The sequence below is a fragment of the Trachurus japonicus genome, chromosome 14 (assembly GCF_045865225.1).
Source record: "Trachurus japonicus isolate A0001 chromosome 14, Traja_1.0".
NCBI classification, from domain to species: Eukaryota; Metazoa; Chordata; class Actinopteri; order Carangiformes; family Carangidae; genus Trachurus; species Trachurus japonicus.
This window is the reverse complement of record NC_140920.1, coordinates 16446620-16465828: the sequence shown is the minus strand read 5'-3', so window position 1 is coordinate 16465828 and position 19209 is coordinate 16446620. Positions and strand designations below refer to the sequence as shown.

Here is a 19209-nt window from a genome sequence, read left to right as displayed (position 1 = left end):
TGGGGCATTATTATGTGTCTTTTATATACTATCCACAATGCAATTTTGGAATCCACAAACTTTAAAAGAACCATCTCTCACCAGAAATAGAGCTCATTACATTAGTAAAATACAAACATTATTACATAACCTTTCCTCTTATCTGCTGATTAAAGTTAAAAAAAAAATTGAACCTTGCCAAAGCAAACATATACTACCAATGATGATTATGAAATAAATCAGTAGTAGCATATTTTGACAGTGGCAGAATTGTATAATGGATATCTGTGGTGAAAGCTACGGTTAAAACAGAAACCATGAATTAAGTATTCACTTTTTTGGGGGTGAATAGTTAATTCATAATAATCATACAACAGAAATACTAAATATTAATTGAATCTACAAATACAAATTAGTGCTTTTGAGAAAATTATTTGTCCTTTATTTAGGCAGCATGAAATGGATAGGAGGATTAGGATAAAAGTGTTATGACAGTTGAAAAACAGTTCATCCTGCACCAGTACAGAATAAACACTTAATCACTGGAGTCTAGACAGTTATAATATTAATATGATTATTTACAAATGCATAAATTACCAAGATTAATATAAAAATACTGCCCACATGTACCATGCAGACACTTCTCATGTAGCGTTCTCATTATTCTCTGTAAGACGGCTGAATACAAACACAGAGGACGAGCTGATAATGTTGATTAAGTGAAGACAACAAGTTAAATATTAACATTAAGTGTATTATAAGATGCTTAATAACACATTACATGGTTCAGATATAGTAGTCAGATATACATACAGTACATATACATCATTCACATCCAGCCACAGTAGTCTGACATACATACTGTTCAGTGATAAAGGTCACAGTTAAGAGATAAATACATTACAGCTCTGGTCAGTGGCGCAGAGTGTTTCCACTGTGGATCCCTAAAGTCTGAGTTAGATATCTGTGTTATTCAGTGATGTAGTGATGATGTCATCGGGCCCGTCAGATGTAGGCGATGTAGTTCTCAGGTATGAGGCCGGTTCTGCCGTTGTACGTAGCCTGAAGCCAACCTGGCTCCACGGACGGGTACACTGCAGACACAAACAGCTCAGGTCAGCAAAAAGACATTCATATATAAAACAATGCAAACCACAGATTTTCAGCGAACTGCACATGACAAACCAAATGAAGCACATGATCAGTAATTGTCCCTCTGCTGGGTCACTAATATGAAGATACTTACTGAGTGGTTGAGCCTTATTCAGACTCACAACAGACATGTGAACTTTCCAGATAAAAGACAATTTCACAATAAATTACTGTTAATGTGTTAAAATAGTCAAAAAGAATCCATGTCTGTGACATTTATGACATTTCACTGGAATAGTAATTTAATGCGGCCACAAAGAATGAATGAAAAGATGTGTTGTATTCTTCTTGGGACAAATTGAAGAACATCTTCAACTTAGATGTTTGATTTAACTATATTTTCATTAAGATAACACTAACAACATCCAGAGTGAAGAAATACAATGACATTAGATTACTAATAGAAATGAATAAAGGTTGGAAGAGAGTGCTAAACTGGTCGATTAGATAAATCATCTGAGAAAAAAAAAAAGTCAACAGAGCAGCTCTAAAAATCAAAGACACACTAATGTGGCAACCTGAACACCAAGTATTTACTAAAATCTAACTAAATTAAATCTGGCATTGCATTCTGCATCTGGACATGTTATCTGAATTTAGAAAAACACCTGGAAGGGACTTTGGATTTCTCAAGAAAATCAGGGTCTTGTTTCCTTACCATTTGAGAACAGCGCCCCCTGTGGAAAACTGAGCTCGTGGCTGTGTTCTGCCTCACACGAGTAAAGAGCCTTTGCTTCCCTGGAAAACAAACAAACAAAAAACAGTAAAATTGGTGATCGGTGTGTTTTACTTTGCTTGAGTACACTTCAGGCTTCAATAGCAGCTTCAAGACTTCAAATATCTGTGCCACAAAAGAGCTAAAAAACAACGTACCTTCCTGAGGGACAAATGGATAATGCTGAGGAAAACACTGAGCTCTCACGTTGTGGCAGTCGGACTGATAATCTGTAACACACAAAAAACAAAATTGTCAACTCCAGTAAATGTCACTAAACACAAAACATTTCTTGAGATAATTTCTACTTTTTAACTGAGAGAGCTGAAAACACATCAGCATCAAAAGACAGATCTTGTTCGAATCACTGAAATCAGAACAATGACATCTGAGATGTCACAGTAATATGTTGAAAACCAGACGACTGTTTCTTTAGTCACAGGATGCTGTTTTCTCCAACTGTCCATGAAATGAGTTGAGATCTAAAACTCTGTTCAGACTTGGTGTTAACAGCCATCATCCATCCCAAACTATGTAGTGCTTCCATACTGTCATAACTCACTTAAATAAACAGATAAAAGATGAATTCATTAGTGCACACTGGAGACGACTGTCTAAACGGGCGCCTATATGTCTTTCCCTCCTCTGAGAGCAGAGATCAATGAATCAATGAGAGCAACACTCACAGTGATCCAGGCCTCTGGTAGCCGTTGCTGGACGTGGCTGCAGAGTGTCTCGCTGTCAGATCAGAACCACACCTGGTGTGTGAAGTTTTGTGTCTGAGCGGTGGGTCCAGCGACATAAGACTCTGTACTGATCCGTGACAGCTTTTATAATCTGGCATGAAACATAATAAATCAAAAACACAGCTTCATCGGCTTCACCTTTATATTTGTGCAACTACGAAACAAATGAACGCACCTTCAGAGATGTGTAGGGAGGTGAGAGAAGAAGATGTAGAAAGTCTGTAGGGAAACAGTGAAGAGGAGGAGGAAGAGGAGGAGGAGGCGGTCCTGTAGGCGGTCCTGTGTGGTCGCGCAGGACAGGTAGAGTCCGTCACTCTGTTCTCTGTGACGGTGGAGGAGCTGCTGCCGGTATTTCTTTGATCCGCCGAATGAACGCTCTTCAGGGAGGAGACGGACGACGCTCTCTGAACAGGCTGACCCTCCCTCAGAGAGGAGGCGCGCTCCACTGGGGCGTGCTGCGTGGAGGCCGTGGACGTGGAGGCTCTGGAGGGCGATCTGGACTCTTTAACGGACGACAAGGAGGCGGTGGAGTTTCCTCTGACGGACAAACTCCTCTCTGCAGAGAGCAAAGAGGATGTGGAGGAGGACACGGAGGAAGTCTTCTGGGCCGGAGTGAGCTGGGAGGAAGTCCAGGAGGATGAGGGAGGCGTGAGCTCGGGGGAGGCGACGCTGTCTGTCGGGCTTTTCTGATCCTTCCCATTTGAGGAGTTGTGGGAGGGGGAGCAGGAGGAAGCCGCAGGAGGAGGAGGAGGAGAGGCAGGAGCAGCGGAGGAGGAGGAGGAGGAGGCGGGCTCAGCAGCAGGAGAGGACGGAGGAGAGGTCGGAGACAGCCCGTTCTTCTCGGAGGAGTGCGAGGACAGGGACTCCTGGCTGCCCATCGGGGTCGTGCTGGGGCTGCTGCTGAAGGTGTCACCTGGAGGAAACAACAACGACGGCATAAAGGAACCCGCTGAGGAAACACTCGATAGCCTAAGGACCTTAGTACTAGTTAGTGTCAAACCGCTGTTAGTAGGACATAGGGGTGGGAGAAAAAATCGATTCATATAAGTATCGCGAAATTTTTTTGACGATTTTTATCAAAAATCGATTTTTAAAAAAATATATTGTGCAATATGCATACATTTGTTCGCCTTACCTACAGTATTTGTGTGCAGATAAATGTTAAAATGTAGCAGTTTACCTCAGTCTATATCTCATTTTGTCAGAAAGGTTTCAGAAGCCTGTTTTTTCTATACTCTTTTATTTTTGCCTCTTTTATGCAGTCCAGGCTTTTGAAAAGAGAGTAAACATATATTGCTGCTGAATAAATCTTAAAAACTGACTTAAATCTGATGTGTATTTTTTAGGGGAAATATGGTTCCTGGAATAGTCTGTAAACAATCATAATCATTCAACTGTTTCACCGGTGTTAAAAATGCAGACTAAAAATCAAGACAATTGGCAATATTGTAGAATCGCAATTTCAATCGAATCGGCATCCAAAAAAATCGTAGAAGAATCGAATCAGGAGAAAAGCATATCGTCCCGGCCCTAGTAGGACACATGATGAGATGCAGAGAAACTCACTGTCGTTGTCGGCCAGGCAGAGAGCAGGAGGGTAGAGACGAGCTTTCCTCTTCCCAGACGACAGGCAGATGGCCTTGTTCCTCCGAGGGGTCGAGCGAGAGGACGGAGCCGGAGGTAACGGCAGAGAGAGGTCCGGAGCCTCGCCGAAGATCTGACAGGAACAAACAGTACGCATGTGTGTTAGGTGGCTTAGCAGCTGTGTATGTGTACATGTGTGCGACGTGTGTTTGTGTGTTTATGTATAACCTTGTCGTGGTTTTCGATGATAATCTCCACGACAATGTTCTGAAACTTGATGTTCATCATGGCGGCCACCGTCTCCTCCTGTGACCTCATCAACGTGGGGCCGAAGATCATTCCCAGGTTGGACACAGTCATCATGTTCTGGTCACTGTGAGAGGACACCCTACACACACACACACACCACACACACACCACACACACACACAAACCATGAGCATGTATTTTTGTAACAGTTACTTGCAACATGCTGACTGTTAACAAGGCTGCAGTAACACAGAAATCAATACGTTTTTAAGAGGTGATTCTAACTCAAAGAACAAATCGATCAGCATATTTCAATGTTAGAGATAGATAGATAGATAGATAGATAGATAGATAGATAGATAGATAGATAGATAGATAGATAGATAGATAGATAGATAGATAGATAGATAGATAGATAGATAGATAGATAGATAGATAGTACTTTATTAAACTCCGGGAAATTGAGGTTCCAGCAAGCAGCACAGCACCGATCATACATTAAGAAGGCACAGATAGATATAGAATATAAAAATAAATATAAAAATATATATAAGTATGTATATATATAATAAGTTAATGTATTTTTAGTCATACTTTGTGCAGCAAAAGTAAATAAACATTTTGAAAAGGTGTAGAATTAATGACAGTTTATTTGTTATCTGTAAAAGTATTCACGGCTTTGCAGTTAGTAATGAATTATCGAGTGTAACTGTAACTTATTAATGTTTTAAATGTAGCTTTTTTTCGGCGTTAAACAATAAAAGCACAGGATGGGCTAATTAGTACATACTTGAGGAGGTGGTTTGTTAACAGGTCCAACATAACTTTGTTTTTTTCTGGTAGTTTGTGGACAAGAGCGTGAATGGCTCTCACTCTGTACTTCTGGTCATCGTACTCTGTGAAATGAGAGGAGAAGATACGATTCAGAAGTGGTGACGGGTGGAGACACTCAAGATATGATATATAATTTAGGCTGTAAATTATGCTCTGTGTATGGTCTGTTTTTGTCTATGTGTTTTCAGAGAAGCAGCTCTTACTCGCAGCCTTGATAAATTCTTTATGCAGTCTGTAGGTCAGCACTGGTTCTGCCAGACACCTGTACGCGCATCAGAGATAAGGAGTTAATGGTTCATGAGAGGTGATTATCACTTATCAGAAATAATGTTTTGTAATATCCAGTGTTGTTACCTGAAATAATTCTTTAGGCCACTGGTGATGGTCTTGTTGTCCCAGGCGTCTGCATCTAACTGCATGTCAGAGGGAGCTGTGGCCGCTACAGGAAATAAGAGAGATCATGATTTATCCATTTTTTTTTCTTCTGTTTGATTGTGTCTGATTGTGCTGTGATCATAAACTTTACCAAACACGCTCGTCATCAGCCGCTGCACTTTGGAGTTGACTCCTCCGGTCCTGTACAGTCCCAGGGTGGTCAGGCCTTCACACACATGCAGACATCTTTAAACAAACTTGGTAAACCAACACCGTAGATACGGCACTTATCAGACTGTTTGATCATGATCATAAACATTTGCTGAATGAGGAATACCTTTTGTTTCCACCAGCTCAATACACCTTTTAACAAAGTTGAAACCTGCCTCATTGAGGAACGCTGTAAAACAAAAGACGAATACTTGGTGAATGACAAATGAAAGATGAAGTGTTGTGATCTTTTAAAGAATAAGTCAAGGGCACTTACTCTCCTCCTTTTTGCTGAGTAAAGAGGGAAGAGTGTAGATCTGAAGAATGACAATTAATGAAGAGATAATTAATTTAATTGTGTTTGATTAGTAAATGTATAATGTAAACCTGTGTTTGCATTATTGCGATGAACTTTGTTCTTTTGAAAAAGCTCCTTTCATTGACAACAATGAAAACTCTGATGCCACACTGCAGCGCAAGTCACAATGTTTCTACTTTATCATTGTTTGTCTTTAATGATGCAAAATTTCATACAGGTTCTTTTCCATCCATTGCCTCCATCCACAGCCGCCTGTTGGCCTCAGAGAGAGCCTGCAGAGTGATGACGCCATGTCTGTAGAGAGAGAGAAATCCTCTTAGCACAGTTCAACAGTGACCATCTCTCACTTTATTTATTCCACAGACCGTCACCCTGACATCTTTGCCTCTCACCTCTCCACCACCTCGATGTCGAAGCAGAAGCGTTTGTCGATTGAATCCGTTTTCCTTCTGACACACGAGCGCAGCCGCAAAATCTCTGGTGAGCCGTTCACCACGCCATTCTGTGACCAGAGAACTGTGTTTGCCAAATACCTTCGATATGTCTTTTTTGATACTTAAAGCAGAAGTAAGTGATATATTTGTGTTAATATAAGTCTTAAATAGTTATATCTTCCGACAACAATCACTTACATAGAGTGTTTGGTCTGAATCACGGGTCTGTCAGTCCCTCTGCTCTGCTCTGAGTCGAGGAGAAAACATTTATCGTATCCTACAGTTTTTATCCAATGAGGAGAGAGAACGGCATGCAGGGCTGTGTGTGCAGCCAAGGGACGCCGTGAATGTGGCGACGTAGGGACAAGGACTGTTATGGTGCGTTCAAGGAAACTCGTTTTTTTCCGACCTGTGAAGTCGTACCAGTTCGATCTGGTACATAGACTGTACAAAAAGACGTACTGGTACGATTTCACGGGTCGGAAGTTACGAGTGGCCGTTATAGTGACTTTCACCGGTAAAACAGGTCGGAAAAACACGAGTGGGTTGCCTGGAACGCTACAAAGTCGTAAGTTGTGACTTGAAGCTGTAATTTATGATTTCAAAAGCCTGCCTGGAACGCAGCATTAGCGAAAACGACCGGATCACTTACTTCTGCTTTAAGTTAATAAACTTGATAAACTTAACTAGATACTTAAACCACACTAGTATTTTCCTACTTTTCAATTTGTGTCAAGATATTTCAAAAATTAAGTCAAAAAATTAATTACGGTAATCTCTTCTTGTCTTTGTCAAAGCTGCATTAATATCAAATTATAATACTTGAGTTGGGACTGTTATGTAGTCATGCTGTGTGCTGCCTGCTCACCTGTCTGCTGGCTGGTCTGGCCTCTGTGTTGCCCATGGTGAACATCTTGGAGCTTTTTTCATAAGTACAGTAGTATCTGGTCCACACGCTGCCCAAGGGTCCTAATACATGACATATATTTCCAGACGTTTAGCTTTATTTTCGAGACAATACAAGTGATATTAGTTAAGAAGATGTTTTTCTTGTATATCTCACGTTTCTCCTGAATGTACAGGTATCCCTCCATAGTAAAACAGCTGGGGGCTTTGAAGTCTTCTTCCGCTGATCGGATCCTCTTCATCAGCCGTTCAACCTCAGCACGTGTACTTTCAAAGTTATTGCGAGCCTGAACAACAAACAAAATATACTTGTGAGAAACTGCATTAAAATGAATATTATATATACATTTCTATGAAGAAATAAAATTACTTTTTTTAATCGACCAGTGAGTGGTTACTTTGTCTTGTTAGGTGAGTTCGAAAAACTATTTATAATGATCCTCATCTGAGCTCTTATTTTGTAAATCTATTATGCTCATTAGATTTTAAAATAGTACAACTTTCTTTCTTTTTTTCTCTAACATTTTTTTTTATGTTTTATTTTTTAATTTTCCATAAGTTGAAGAAGCAAAGGAAAGGCTGATTATGACAAAAAAGTAAACCACTAACGCAGTAAAATATGTGAGTCTGTGCAAGACCGAGCCTGTTTCAAGCTGTGGTTGAAGCACAGGTGTGTAAGGTTTCCGCTTCAGCACAGGTAATGCCAGATGCATCTGAAATTGACCTTGAAATATTTTCCCCTGAGGCTTCAGATGCAGAAAATATAATCCACACGTGACATCAGACCCGCATTTGGCCCAGAGGTTTTCAGTAAACACACACTTACGTTCTGCAGGTTGAACTGAAGCTGCTGTTTGTAGGGTCCGAACTCGCTGGCCAGCTCGTAGCCCTCATGGTAGAACGTAAACAAACCCTGCAGGAAGGCTAATAGCTGAAAAGCAGAGGGGGAGATCCGCAGGAGAAATGTCAGAGGGGGGGCTTGGCAGGTTCAAGTGTAATAAGGGGATTACAGAAGAATGACTGCCAGTCGTCCGCTCAATCAATAAAAATAGCCTCTGTAGGAGGAAAACCCCCTCACTCTGTCTGTTTTTTGATTTTCTACCCTTGTTTACTTTACAACAAAGAGTTTCCCTCTCTGTCAGGCGGAAGAGATCTCCATGCAGGAAGTGCTGCTACAGCAACAGGAAGTCGGCCTTGCTGATATGTATCATTAAAACATTTTCATCACTGGCCAGACAGTGTGTGTAATGTGTTTTTCGGTATCTGGCTCAGATGGCTTTCCATGATCAAATCGACACAGGAGGCAGGAGGCTGATGCTGACAAAACCTTGTGTAATACCAAAACGAAAAAGTGCATCCTGGTATGAAAGTACACAACATGGCCATGATGACGTGTGTACGTGAACTCACCGGCTCCACAAATTCAAACTTCTTTCTCTCCTGCACTTCTTGGATCTTGAAGACATACTGCAGTGACGCATCATAAAAAACCTGTCTGTCCTTACTCATTTGTGAATCAGCCTGCAACAGAAACAACAAAACACTTGTGTTATCATAACACATGTGGGAGGTAGGTGCAGGTGTGTGTATTCTAGGAATCAAACTGTTTACCTCGTGTAGCTGTGACTCCTTCTTTTTGGAGGACAGGCTGAGGTGTTTCTCCAGAACAGAGTAGTACCTTTCTGTCTCCTTGTCAAACTGCTTCTTTCCCTCCTGGAGCAGACAGGGGGAGGACGTGAACACACTCATTATTACACTTGACTTCTAAACATCTCCTGTTCCTCAGCCTTTTACATCATTATTATTACTGGGACTGGGATAACCTTTCAATAACAGTGCTAATACACAATACGAATACGATACCATACAAATAACTTTATTAATCCCCAAAGGGAAATTCATTTGTCTGGCAGATCATCAACCATTTGCAGAATAATTAAAAAGCCTGATGGCTGTAGGTACAAAGGATCTTCTATATCTCTCTGTCCTTCATTGAAGAGAGAGGAGCTGTCCACCACCGCCTTCTTTTGGTTGTTCAGAATTGACTCTACCCTCGTCAGTGCATCTCTCACCACATCCCCAGTGAATATGGAACCAGGGTGGCAATTTCAGGGTCATAATGACACATTTGATACTTTAATCTGAGGCATATTTGCCTTTTTTCATACATGCATACACAACTATAAATTAACAAATTTCCTGATTTCCATATTAATTCTACTGTATATTTATTGCTATTATAATGAATACAGCCATCACTAAATCACTAAATATTCAACAACAAAAATCTAAACATCGGTTTTCAATACTTGGTAGTTTTGAGTCATCACTCAAAAAGTATTGAGGTTTAATACACATTTCAACAGAAGAGAATAATATAAACAACAATATTAAGAGTTTACAAGTAGATGTAATGTTTACCATGTTTACCACCATGTTGTTAAATTTTTCCAAGTAGCTACAAACATGTTAGTGCTAAATAATGTCAAATCAGGTTGACTTCAAGAACAAAACTAGATCACAGCCAGTGGCTCTTTGACACTTGCACTTACATGACAACATGCTCACAGTGACTTTGCTACCATGCTGTTGTTTTGTGTAGTTTTGTAGAATTGCAGCCTTGAGTGTTTGCTTTGGCCTGAAAATGCCAAAATGTAGCACAAAACTGTAGTGAGATTACAGCATCCTCCTCACAAATATCAGCCCAACATCCTGTGTCTGTTTTTTTTTCAGAAGTGACAAAAGTGGAGTCAGATTTTGCCACGACCATTAATAATCTAAATGAAGAGACTCTGCCAAAATATTTTGGACAACAGCCCTTTTCCAAAACAGCTGCAGCGACAAAGCCCAGATGTCCAACCCTCTTTTCTTGCTCAACAGCACCAGTGTGAGGATGTACTGCTCACACACTCCTGACACATTCTGCAGGAGTGGCCTCAATAAACACAGAGGAAAGAGCTGTGATTTCACTTTCAGGATTAGTTACCAAAAAAAAAAGAAAAAAGATCTGTGACATGTTCTATTTTTTAAACCCTGCCTACCACATGACGCTGGCCTCTCTGCCTCGAGTTCTGTTTACAGAGAGAGCAAAGGGGGGGGGGGAAATGAGAAAATCTGAATTGTAAGACTTGAGACAGCTGCTGAAACCAGACACCAGACTCACTTTGTGTTTACACTGACTAAGTGAGTTCAACTATCTGTCTGTGACGCGCTCCCTGTCTTGCCTTCCAGCGTCCGTTCCCATGACCTCGCCACTGACACTGGACTCTGATCCGACATTTATTCGAGCAAATTGGATTCTCTGACCACTGACTGAGAGACCGACTGGGACCAGACCACAGCAGGATGATGTGACTGGTCAGCGCCCACAGTGTTAGATCACTAATGAACGCAGCGAGCTTAATGAACTGAGCTTCACATACTGGCCTGGTTAAAACCTCAGCAGAGACAGTGTGAGGTTTTTGAGCATCGCCTGTGCTTCATCAAAGCAAAAGTTCACCAGTTCGGCTAATTCATGTGTTAACAACCTGCTCAGCCTTGAAGTTACTTTAACTCCAACAACAGCAGCTTTTACCTTGACAGCTCCAATCTGCTCCTTACGAAACCTCTCGAGTGGAGAGATCAGCACGTCATCAGCGTTTTGGATCTGAGAGACAGAAAAACAGTCAGCACAGTTTGTCACAGGAGTGAAACAAGAACCAGAAATAAGAACGACTGCAGTGATGACTCTGTTTACTCAGCAGAATATTATTTATGATTTTGTCTTAAAGGGATACTTCACCCAAAATCGATAATTCACCAATTTTCTACTCACCGCCACGCCAAGGAAGGGTTTGGAGAACTTTTGGAGTTATCAAAACGCCGGGGTGACCGGCTGGCAATGGATTTTCATATAATGGCAGCGGATAGAGTTCACTTTTGAATCGTCCAAAACACACACTATGAAACATCCGAATACCTCCGTACTGCTCGTCCATACTGACCCAAGTGTCCTGAAGCCGCCACATGAAAAAGTTGTTCAGAACAATTTGATCTGTTTTTAGCCTTGTTGTAGTAGTAGCTCCCAGTGGCTTTGTTGATGTTTGTACGCATGTGCAAGTTTTGCTGCGAGATGTTCGTTTGTCGTTGTAAACCATTGGATGTATGATGTAAACACGGAAGAACATCTCGCAGCAAATCTCACACATCTCGTGCAGCCACTGGGAGCTACTATTACAACAAGGCTAAAAACAGAGATGACACTTGGGTCAGTACGGACGAGCAGTATGGAGGTATTTGGATGTTTCATAGTGTGTGTTTTGGACGATTCAAAAGTGTACTATATCAGCCGCCATTATATGAAAATCCGTTGCCAGCTGGACCCCCCCTGGAACTCCAAAAGCGTTTTGATGACTCTGAAAGTTCTCCAAACCCTTCCTTGGCATGACAGTGAGTAGAAAATTGGTGAATTATCGATTTTGGGTGAAGTACCCCTTTAAAAAGACACATTTCTGGACAAGTTCCCTTCAGAATATTTCAAATGGAGACATTAACGTGATCTCAATCTATCAGCAACTTTACAAATGTGTTGAATATAAGTAAATCTACTTAATCAATGACTATCTAATAACAAAATTATAACTGTGCTAACACCAGGCCAATCTAAAATATCTGGACTTGCCTTTGAACAAGTGCAGTTTCCCCTGACTGAGATTCTTCAGAAAAAAACATACGAACTGAGTCACGACAAGTCACCAGAAAAGCTCAGACTCTAAAATAAACATGGTGCCATTGTGGTGATATTTTTGTAGTGGACTGTACAGTTCGTATGAGAAACGTTTGGTCGATGTTGAGCAGCGTAATCAGAGCTCTGGTGTTTATCTTTGGTCTCGGTCCTCTTTAGTCCTGAGTCTATATATCTCAAGTCTCGGTCACGTCTTGCTTTGTTCTGTCCAGTTGATTTAAGCATTAGACTCTAAATAACTTCCCAGCCCGGCATCATTAATTCACTTTCACTTCAGTTTAGTGCTGCACTAGTACCCAAAAACATGCTCTCCTTTCTTTGTATTTTCTCTCTTTTTTAGCACTTCACAATGAGAGGGGACGAAACTGAAAACTCAGAGAATGAGGGGCATTGTCAGATCTCCATAATAGTCCTTTCAGGTTGAACAGGTAGGTATTTCTGTGGAACCCATTTGCTGGAATTGCCCTTTAACTTAATAATGACGCTATTATCAGAGTTCAGACCAATCGGCAGTGTTGCAGCGGTGCCACTCCAAGCAGAAAGGCATACAATTAACACACATACACACAGACAAAACACACACAGGACCCTTTTATGGACTTTCCCAGGCAGTCAGGGCTGCACTCGGTCTCACAGGGGAATTGGGAGAATAGGTTCCACATGGTTCCTCTGTAACTAGACCATGCACACAGCCACTAAGGCACTCACACACACACACACACACACTCTCACTCACACACACAGGGCTATACATAAGTTAGCATACTATACACATACTGTACATTTGCACATGCGCATACGCCGTGCCAGACTCCAGTCACTCCCACACAAAGACTTCTGTTTGATGGAGAGTGTCTGAGTCAAAGACTTTTTTTTTCACTGCTACTGGCACGAAGTTTTCACAATGAATGTGTGAATCAGACTTCTGGGAAAACCAGATAAAGCCAGTGAGATGCATGGAGTGACGGTTGGTTGGGTCAGCGTCCTGGAGCAGGGACAAAGAGACCGCAAAAAAGGAAACTGCTGGTTTCAACTATGGTGAAAACAAATTAGTAAAGGTGTTTTTGGTCTAAATGGCCTTCAGAAGTCTGAGGTCTCTAACCCTGACATAATATGAATCACAAACAAACATTATGTGCGTGTTTAAAGCAGATAAGGATGGTGGATAGGCAAAATGTTCAAAGTAATGCTGGGATAATGTACATTTAAAGCTTCTGTTTTTAGAGTAGGAGTAAATATCTCAGGAAAGATCAACATTCACTATGTATGTTTATAGTGTAACTTATACTTTTTTAACTTGAATAACACAAACTATCATTATTTTATCTTTAAAATATAGAATAATCAAATATAGTTTCATCTCTCTCTTGCTCTCTCATACAAACAAATGTTTTTATCTCACCAGTCGTTTTCTCTCCTCTTCCATGGTGCTCAAGAGCTGAGAAAACTCCTTTAAGGATTGGGCTGTAAAAGAAATCATGCACCATGTAAACAAATGTGGAAAGGCTGATCATATACTGTATTTGAGATATTTTTTTAATATAAGCTCCTAATGAATTAGACCATTATCTGCATTTTCACCTCACCTATATTGACCTCATCATCAGTCTCAGCATCTCCAATACATTCAAACTGGAACTCCTGTAGCGACTGGGAGAAGCGCTGGACAGCAAGAGAAAGGCCTGACAGAAAAACAGGGAGTTTCATTAATTCATTTGAGACGATTACAGCAATTTTCTTATCAACACCACATATTCATAACACACTTCTCATTGATAATGGAAAACAACATCACTGTTATATCACTGTTACTATTAATCACTGTAATAAACTTTTAATTCCAAAACTCTTGCACATCACCCGCTGCTGAGACATGAGGTGTCAAAGTCTGATGTACAGAAACGTACCACACCCTGCAGCAAACTCCTCTCAGCCTTCCTCTCATAAAACTGTGTTTACGTGTCCAAACAGCACTTCAATAGCATGGTTTAATACCACATTTTACTCTTTAAAAGGTGCACAAACACTTGGCACAATGAGGAAGCGCTCTCACCCACATACCCATAACGCTGGTCTGTATACCAGCTGTTGTAAGGAACTATTTCAATCACACAAAGCCAGTAAAGTGTCTTTTAGTGTCAATTTATACCAGACTACAGCTGGAGATCAGCAAAAAAACCGATTTGTGGTCAGATTTCGGAAGACAAAGGAGAGAAAAGCTTACTTGCAGGCAAACACGTCAATCATTAATTTCAATATACCTGTCATTCTGTGGGGTCAAAATAATTCTCAGTATTTAATATCTGCTCAGAGCTCAAATATCTGATGTACAGCAGTCTACGTACCACACTGCGTATGTTTCTGTGAGGTGATGTTGGACTGTGTTTTTGTAGTTTGTAGTCAAATGTCTACAAAACTTTAATGGGTCTCACTTATATTTATTAGCTTTGTTCACTGCCGTTGAAAGCCCAGTTTGCTCTACTAAAAAACAAGGACAAACTGGAAGCTCTTACTGGATTTTGAAAAAGGTTTTTCCCATTTGAACAGAATTTCCAGTCAGTCAGTAAGGGCGGTAAATCTTAACATATCAGTACTGTGTTATCATGGTGTTATCACATTTGGCTGGTGGTGCTGGTGATAGATTGAGCACAATCTCTATGTCTGTACGATCTGTTCATCTTGACACCGCTGTGATCCTGTGGTTTCAGTTGTCAAGAACAGCAGCTGGTGTTATTATTACACCGATGACTTCAGTCAGCAGGTGAGTCAAAGAAACCGCAGGGAGCTAAAAAGCGCAGGTGTGTCTGAAATTAAACCTCAGATGATCAGAAGTAGCTCGACGCAAATGGGAGGTTCCTGTCCTGTATTAATCAAGTCCTCCTGAGTGTGCGAATGGCACAGTGACCATCAAACTATGTCACAGTTACACAGCCTGTCCTCCTGTCCTGCACATGCCTTCTCATTGTCATAAGAGGGTAACATAAATCTCTTTTTTGTGGTCACTTATCTTATTTTCTGATCATAAAAACACAGTAATGCCTAACCATTTCAGAACAATAACCCCATTCTAATATATTAGTTATTAAAGCATAGTGCACCTTAATAAATGCAAGTCGTCCAAAAGCGATTGTTGAATTATTGGTTTGATTAAACTGTACAATAGCAGATTTGATGCACTATTGCAGAACTCCATGTTAAGTGACTTATTAACAGTTCTTATTACTAGTGACTGATAACAAATTGGTAGAGACAAAGAAACACATAACCCTTTGTTAATGAACCTGACTACTTGAAAGCATCTATAAATGCATTGTAACTAAATAAGAAGCTAAGACATGACACAGTGAGACAAGGGGGTCTTTATCCAAACTTCATGTGACGTTATTCCCCTAAAAATATAATTGGCTGGGATGTCCTGCAGCCCAGCTATTGAAGAATTTAAAAAAACATGCTTTCATGCTACAGGAAAAGACTGTCAACATGATTGATTAACTATGAATTATAGATTCAAAACCCCTTTAGAAATGTTTGCATTATCAGAAACTGGCACCAAACTGTCTGTTTCTGTATCATTATATCAACACAGTGGCCTATGCATATCACTGTGGCGGCCTATCTGTGCTGTAAATACCACCAAGCACAGGTCAATCATGCAATAGACTGTAAACCAAGTAGCTCTGTGGCTCTGTCTGAACTGATGGCCTTGTGTTGCCCTCTGATATCAGGCAGCTGCTCTTTGTGTAACTTGTAACACACACTTTTGCCTTAAAAAACAAACTAAAAAACAAAAGAAGTGATGAACCAAGGTGTACTCACTCCTGAGGGCTGATATGAGCATGTTTCCATCTTTGATGAGGTCTTTTATAAACCTGTTGGTGCGCTCCAGCTCTATCTCATGGCACTGCAGCCGCTCTCTGAACTCCGGACTGTCCAGGAAAGAGTCACTAAACTCCAACGTCGGCAGACCCATCGATAAATTAATACAACACACGGACACTTGAATGGAAGAATGCGGCAAAAAGCGTCTTCTGCGCCCTCCGTGGTGGTTTTGCGGGAGAAAACAGTGTTTCACCGTGTGCTCGGAGAAAATTGGTCAGAGGTTCCTTCCAGCTCTTTTTTTTTCATGCCGTTCTCACTTTTCCCCCACAGAACTTCCGGACACTGAAACGGCAGCAGAGCCTCTGACAGACACGGTTTGTTCTCGGGCGCACGTCGAGCTCCACGCTGCTGCCCTTCGCTTCAAATCCGAAATATTACAATACAACCCCGCCGGGAAGTCTTACTAACAGATTAGTCGGCTGATAAACTATAGTCCGTGGCTGAAAGAAAGCAGTTAAGAGCTCAGTTTTGGTCCCGACGGAGACTGTGGTGCTAACTCCGGCTGCATACGGCTCTGACTAAAGGCTTGTTACTATGGGAACGGGAGACTCCTGCTGGTGCGTTCAAAAATCTGTGCAAAAAAACAAAAAAAACAAACAAACTGTTATGGTAAAAATAATAATTACACGGTCTAGACAGCAAATCCTGTGAATAATAAACCAAAACTAAGCAAGCACTAAAATCTCTACTCTCTAGTTTTAGCTTTAGCTTACAGTGAATGTCATTCAAACTAGAGTTCAGAGTCTTTTGGGTAAATAACCTATTTCTATGTTATGTCGTAGGCTACACCAGAAAAGGCATAAAAAGTAAAAACATTAAGAAACAGATAATAAACCAGTGCAATAAAATAAGATGGAAAAGTGATTAAAGGAAATAACATTAGAAATAGATAAAAAATAAAATATATTAGACAGTGAGGAATTAAAGAGGTAGGCTATATACGTGTTGGTTTAAAGCTGCCCTGTGGAGTTTTGCTCATTACGAGCCATCAGCCGTGTTTTTTTTCGAGTAGGCTACTGCAACAGTCAGCCTGCGCCGTTCGATGACGTTGAACCCCCCCCTTCCCTCCCTCCCTCCCCGAACGGTAAGTGCAGGTAACCAGGCAACCAGGTGACTGGCGAAGTGGGAAGAGAAAAAAAAGTTGTGGTCATTCAGCTTTGGCATTTATTTAGGGGTGTGACCTTATACATGTGTAAACGTTTACACGGAATGAAACTGTAAACGTTTAGTAAAAAAAAAAAAAAAAAATCCCTAAACGATATCTAGGCCTACACGCAATTTATTTTCATATTTTTATACATAGGCCTACATTTTGGGGGGGGGGGGCTGGGTGAAAAATAGTCCCGCACACTGTCTTAATTTAGAGAAAACTATGATTTAATAAAAATGATGCTGTGACGCGCTTCCCTCCTCCAAAATGTGTGTAAGTGCGTTTTTTCTTTCCTTTTTTCTTTTTGCGAGCGAGTGTGATGGCGCCGCCACGCCGGGTCAAAACATTGCTTTTCTGGTTGCCAAAAAATATTCTAAGCAAATATAGCCTCCCTAAACACAAACAAATAACCTTAAACGGATTGAAAGGGGTGTCTCGGGACATTAAAGACGGCCGAGGACTGACGAGACGCCTCTGTATTGCTCCTGCCCGGTCTGTCCTCCTCTCATCCGCACTTCAGCACCTGTCCTGGGCTGCACCGTGTCGGCTCGGCTCGTTCCTCGTTTTAAATGACTTTACTCCTTTTAAAAGTAGTGTAAACAATTTACTGTTCTGATCACTCATACGCGTGTATAGTTAGGCTATACGTTGCATTATTATTAGTTATAGCTACTTCAAAAGTAAAGGACGGTGGAGCGAGCCAAGCTGTAGCCCAGGACAGGTGCTGAAGTGTGGGAGAGGAGGGAGAGACTCGGCTCCGCGGGGCTCTTGCAACTTGCGGCGGATCAGAGAGGGTGGAGGACCGACATGACAGGGGGTCTTGGTCTCCTGGTACCTGTGCGGTCCAGGACCGCGGAGGTCAGCGAGAGGGGGGGTACGGTGGTCGACTCTGAACGCGCTCACCGGGCGGATCTCTCCAGTTACGGTGCGGTGCGTGTCGGGGGGGAGGGGGGCGGGACGAATCCCCTGTCGGGTCTCCTCCTCTCCGGTGTAACACCGGCACGGTGGCTCGGTGGCAGTGCTTCCACCGGCTGCATATCAGACTAGACAAAAATAAGATAACATGTTCTTCTTCTCTTCTGTTTACCAGCGCTCTAAACTCTACGTCAAATCCGAACGTGTTGCGTTGCATGCGTAATTCCCTGTGCGACAGCGCGGGAAAGTCGCTCCTCAAAGGCAATTGCGCTCCTGGGTAAACCAGGGACTGTTGTGTGGTGGAGATGCGTTCAATGATCATCCTAATAAGTCGTTTGGCAGTGGCTGCAATGTAACGGACATTGTTTTATATGTATAAACTCCACAGGCCAGCTTTAAGTTGATGACTGAACATTATTAAAAACATATGTAATATATATTTTTAATATAAAAGTGTAAATCTGTTCAAGTATAATTTAGGAGTTAGTTGAAGCATTAATTTGAAATACTGTTTATGTCTACAGTAGGCCTATATGCGCTGACCACACCCTGGATTTATTCTATGGAGAGAAAAAAGTTGATCTGGGATTTACAGTGATTTCTTTTGTATAGATTTACAATACGACCTAAATTGTGAATGAGCTAATTACCTGTTAGGCAACTACAAGCTGTCGCTGTAGGACAGTAGGATAAAATTCAAAATAACTGTCTCATACTCCTGTGAAAACATGCCCACACAAAAATGTACGTCATCCCAAAACAAACACAAACACAAACACAGACACACACAGACACACACACACACACACACACACACACACACACACACACACACACTGTGACTTGCAAGTTTGCAGGAGCATTTTCACCACAGAAAACCTTAAAATTCGTAAGGTAAACCCGTTCAGGTTCTTTCACTACTGAGAAGGTATACAGGCCAAAACAGACCCTCTGATGAGAAACGAATATAGTTGGGATCGATGCCAGCTGAAAACTGGGAGGCACAGTGCATTGCTGAGAGAGGGCCAAATGCTCCGGG

At 41.4% G+C, this 19209-nt stretch overlaps 1 protein-coding gene across 1 annotated transcript; it reads right to left on the bottom strand.

The window, feature by feature from the left end:
* Positions 1-395: 395 nt before the first annotated feature.
* arhgap42a (Rho GTPase activating protein 42a) lies at positions 396-16639 on the bottom strand. The gene is made up of 24 exons (XM_085798097.1): positions 16043-16639; positions 13813-13908; positions 13629-13690; positions 11078-11149; positions 9115-9216; positions 8914-9024; positions 8330-8434; positions 7661-7790; positions 7466-7566; positions 6556-6665; positions 6379-6457; positions 6122-6161; positions 5972-6034; positions 5786-5860; positions 5614-5698; positions 5463-5521; positions 5216-5321; positions 4405-4564; positions 4159-4309; positions 2768-3505; positions 2533-2683; positions 2005-2076; positions 1790-1869; positions 396-1073 (listed from the first exon to the last, which is right to left on the bottom strand). Exons 1-24 carry the CDS (start codon positions 16194-16196, stop codon positions 985-987), a joined length of 2991 nt encoding a protein of 996 aa, XP_085654223.1. The 5' UTR covers positions 16197-16639; the 3' UTR covers positions 396-984.
* Between the last annotated feature and the right edge of the window lie 2570 nt (positions 16640-19209).

Bases quoted from the DNA above. Each gene is read 5' to 3' on its own strand.
- arhgap42a (XM_085798097.1), bottom strand. From the start codon at position 16,196: ATGGGTCTGCCGACGTTGGAGTTTAGTGACTCTTTCCTGGACAGTCCG. The intron at 5,861-5,971 runs GTATTCCTCATT...ATGTGTGTGAAG, and splicing joins TGAGCTGGTGGAAACAAAAG to GCCTGACCACCCTGGGACTG. The intron at 1,870-2,004 runs GTACGTTGTTTT...TTTGTTTTCCAG, and splicing joins TCCATTTGTCCCTCAGGAAG to GGAAGCAAAGGCTCTTTACT.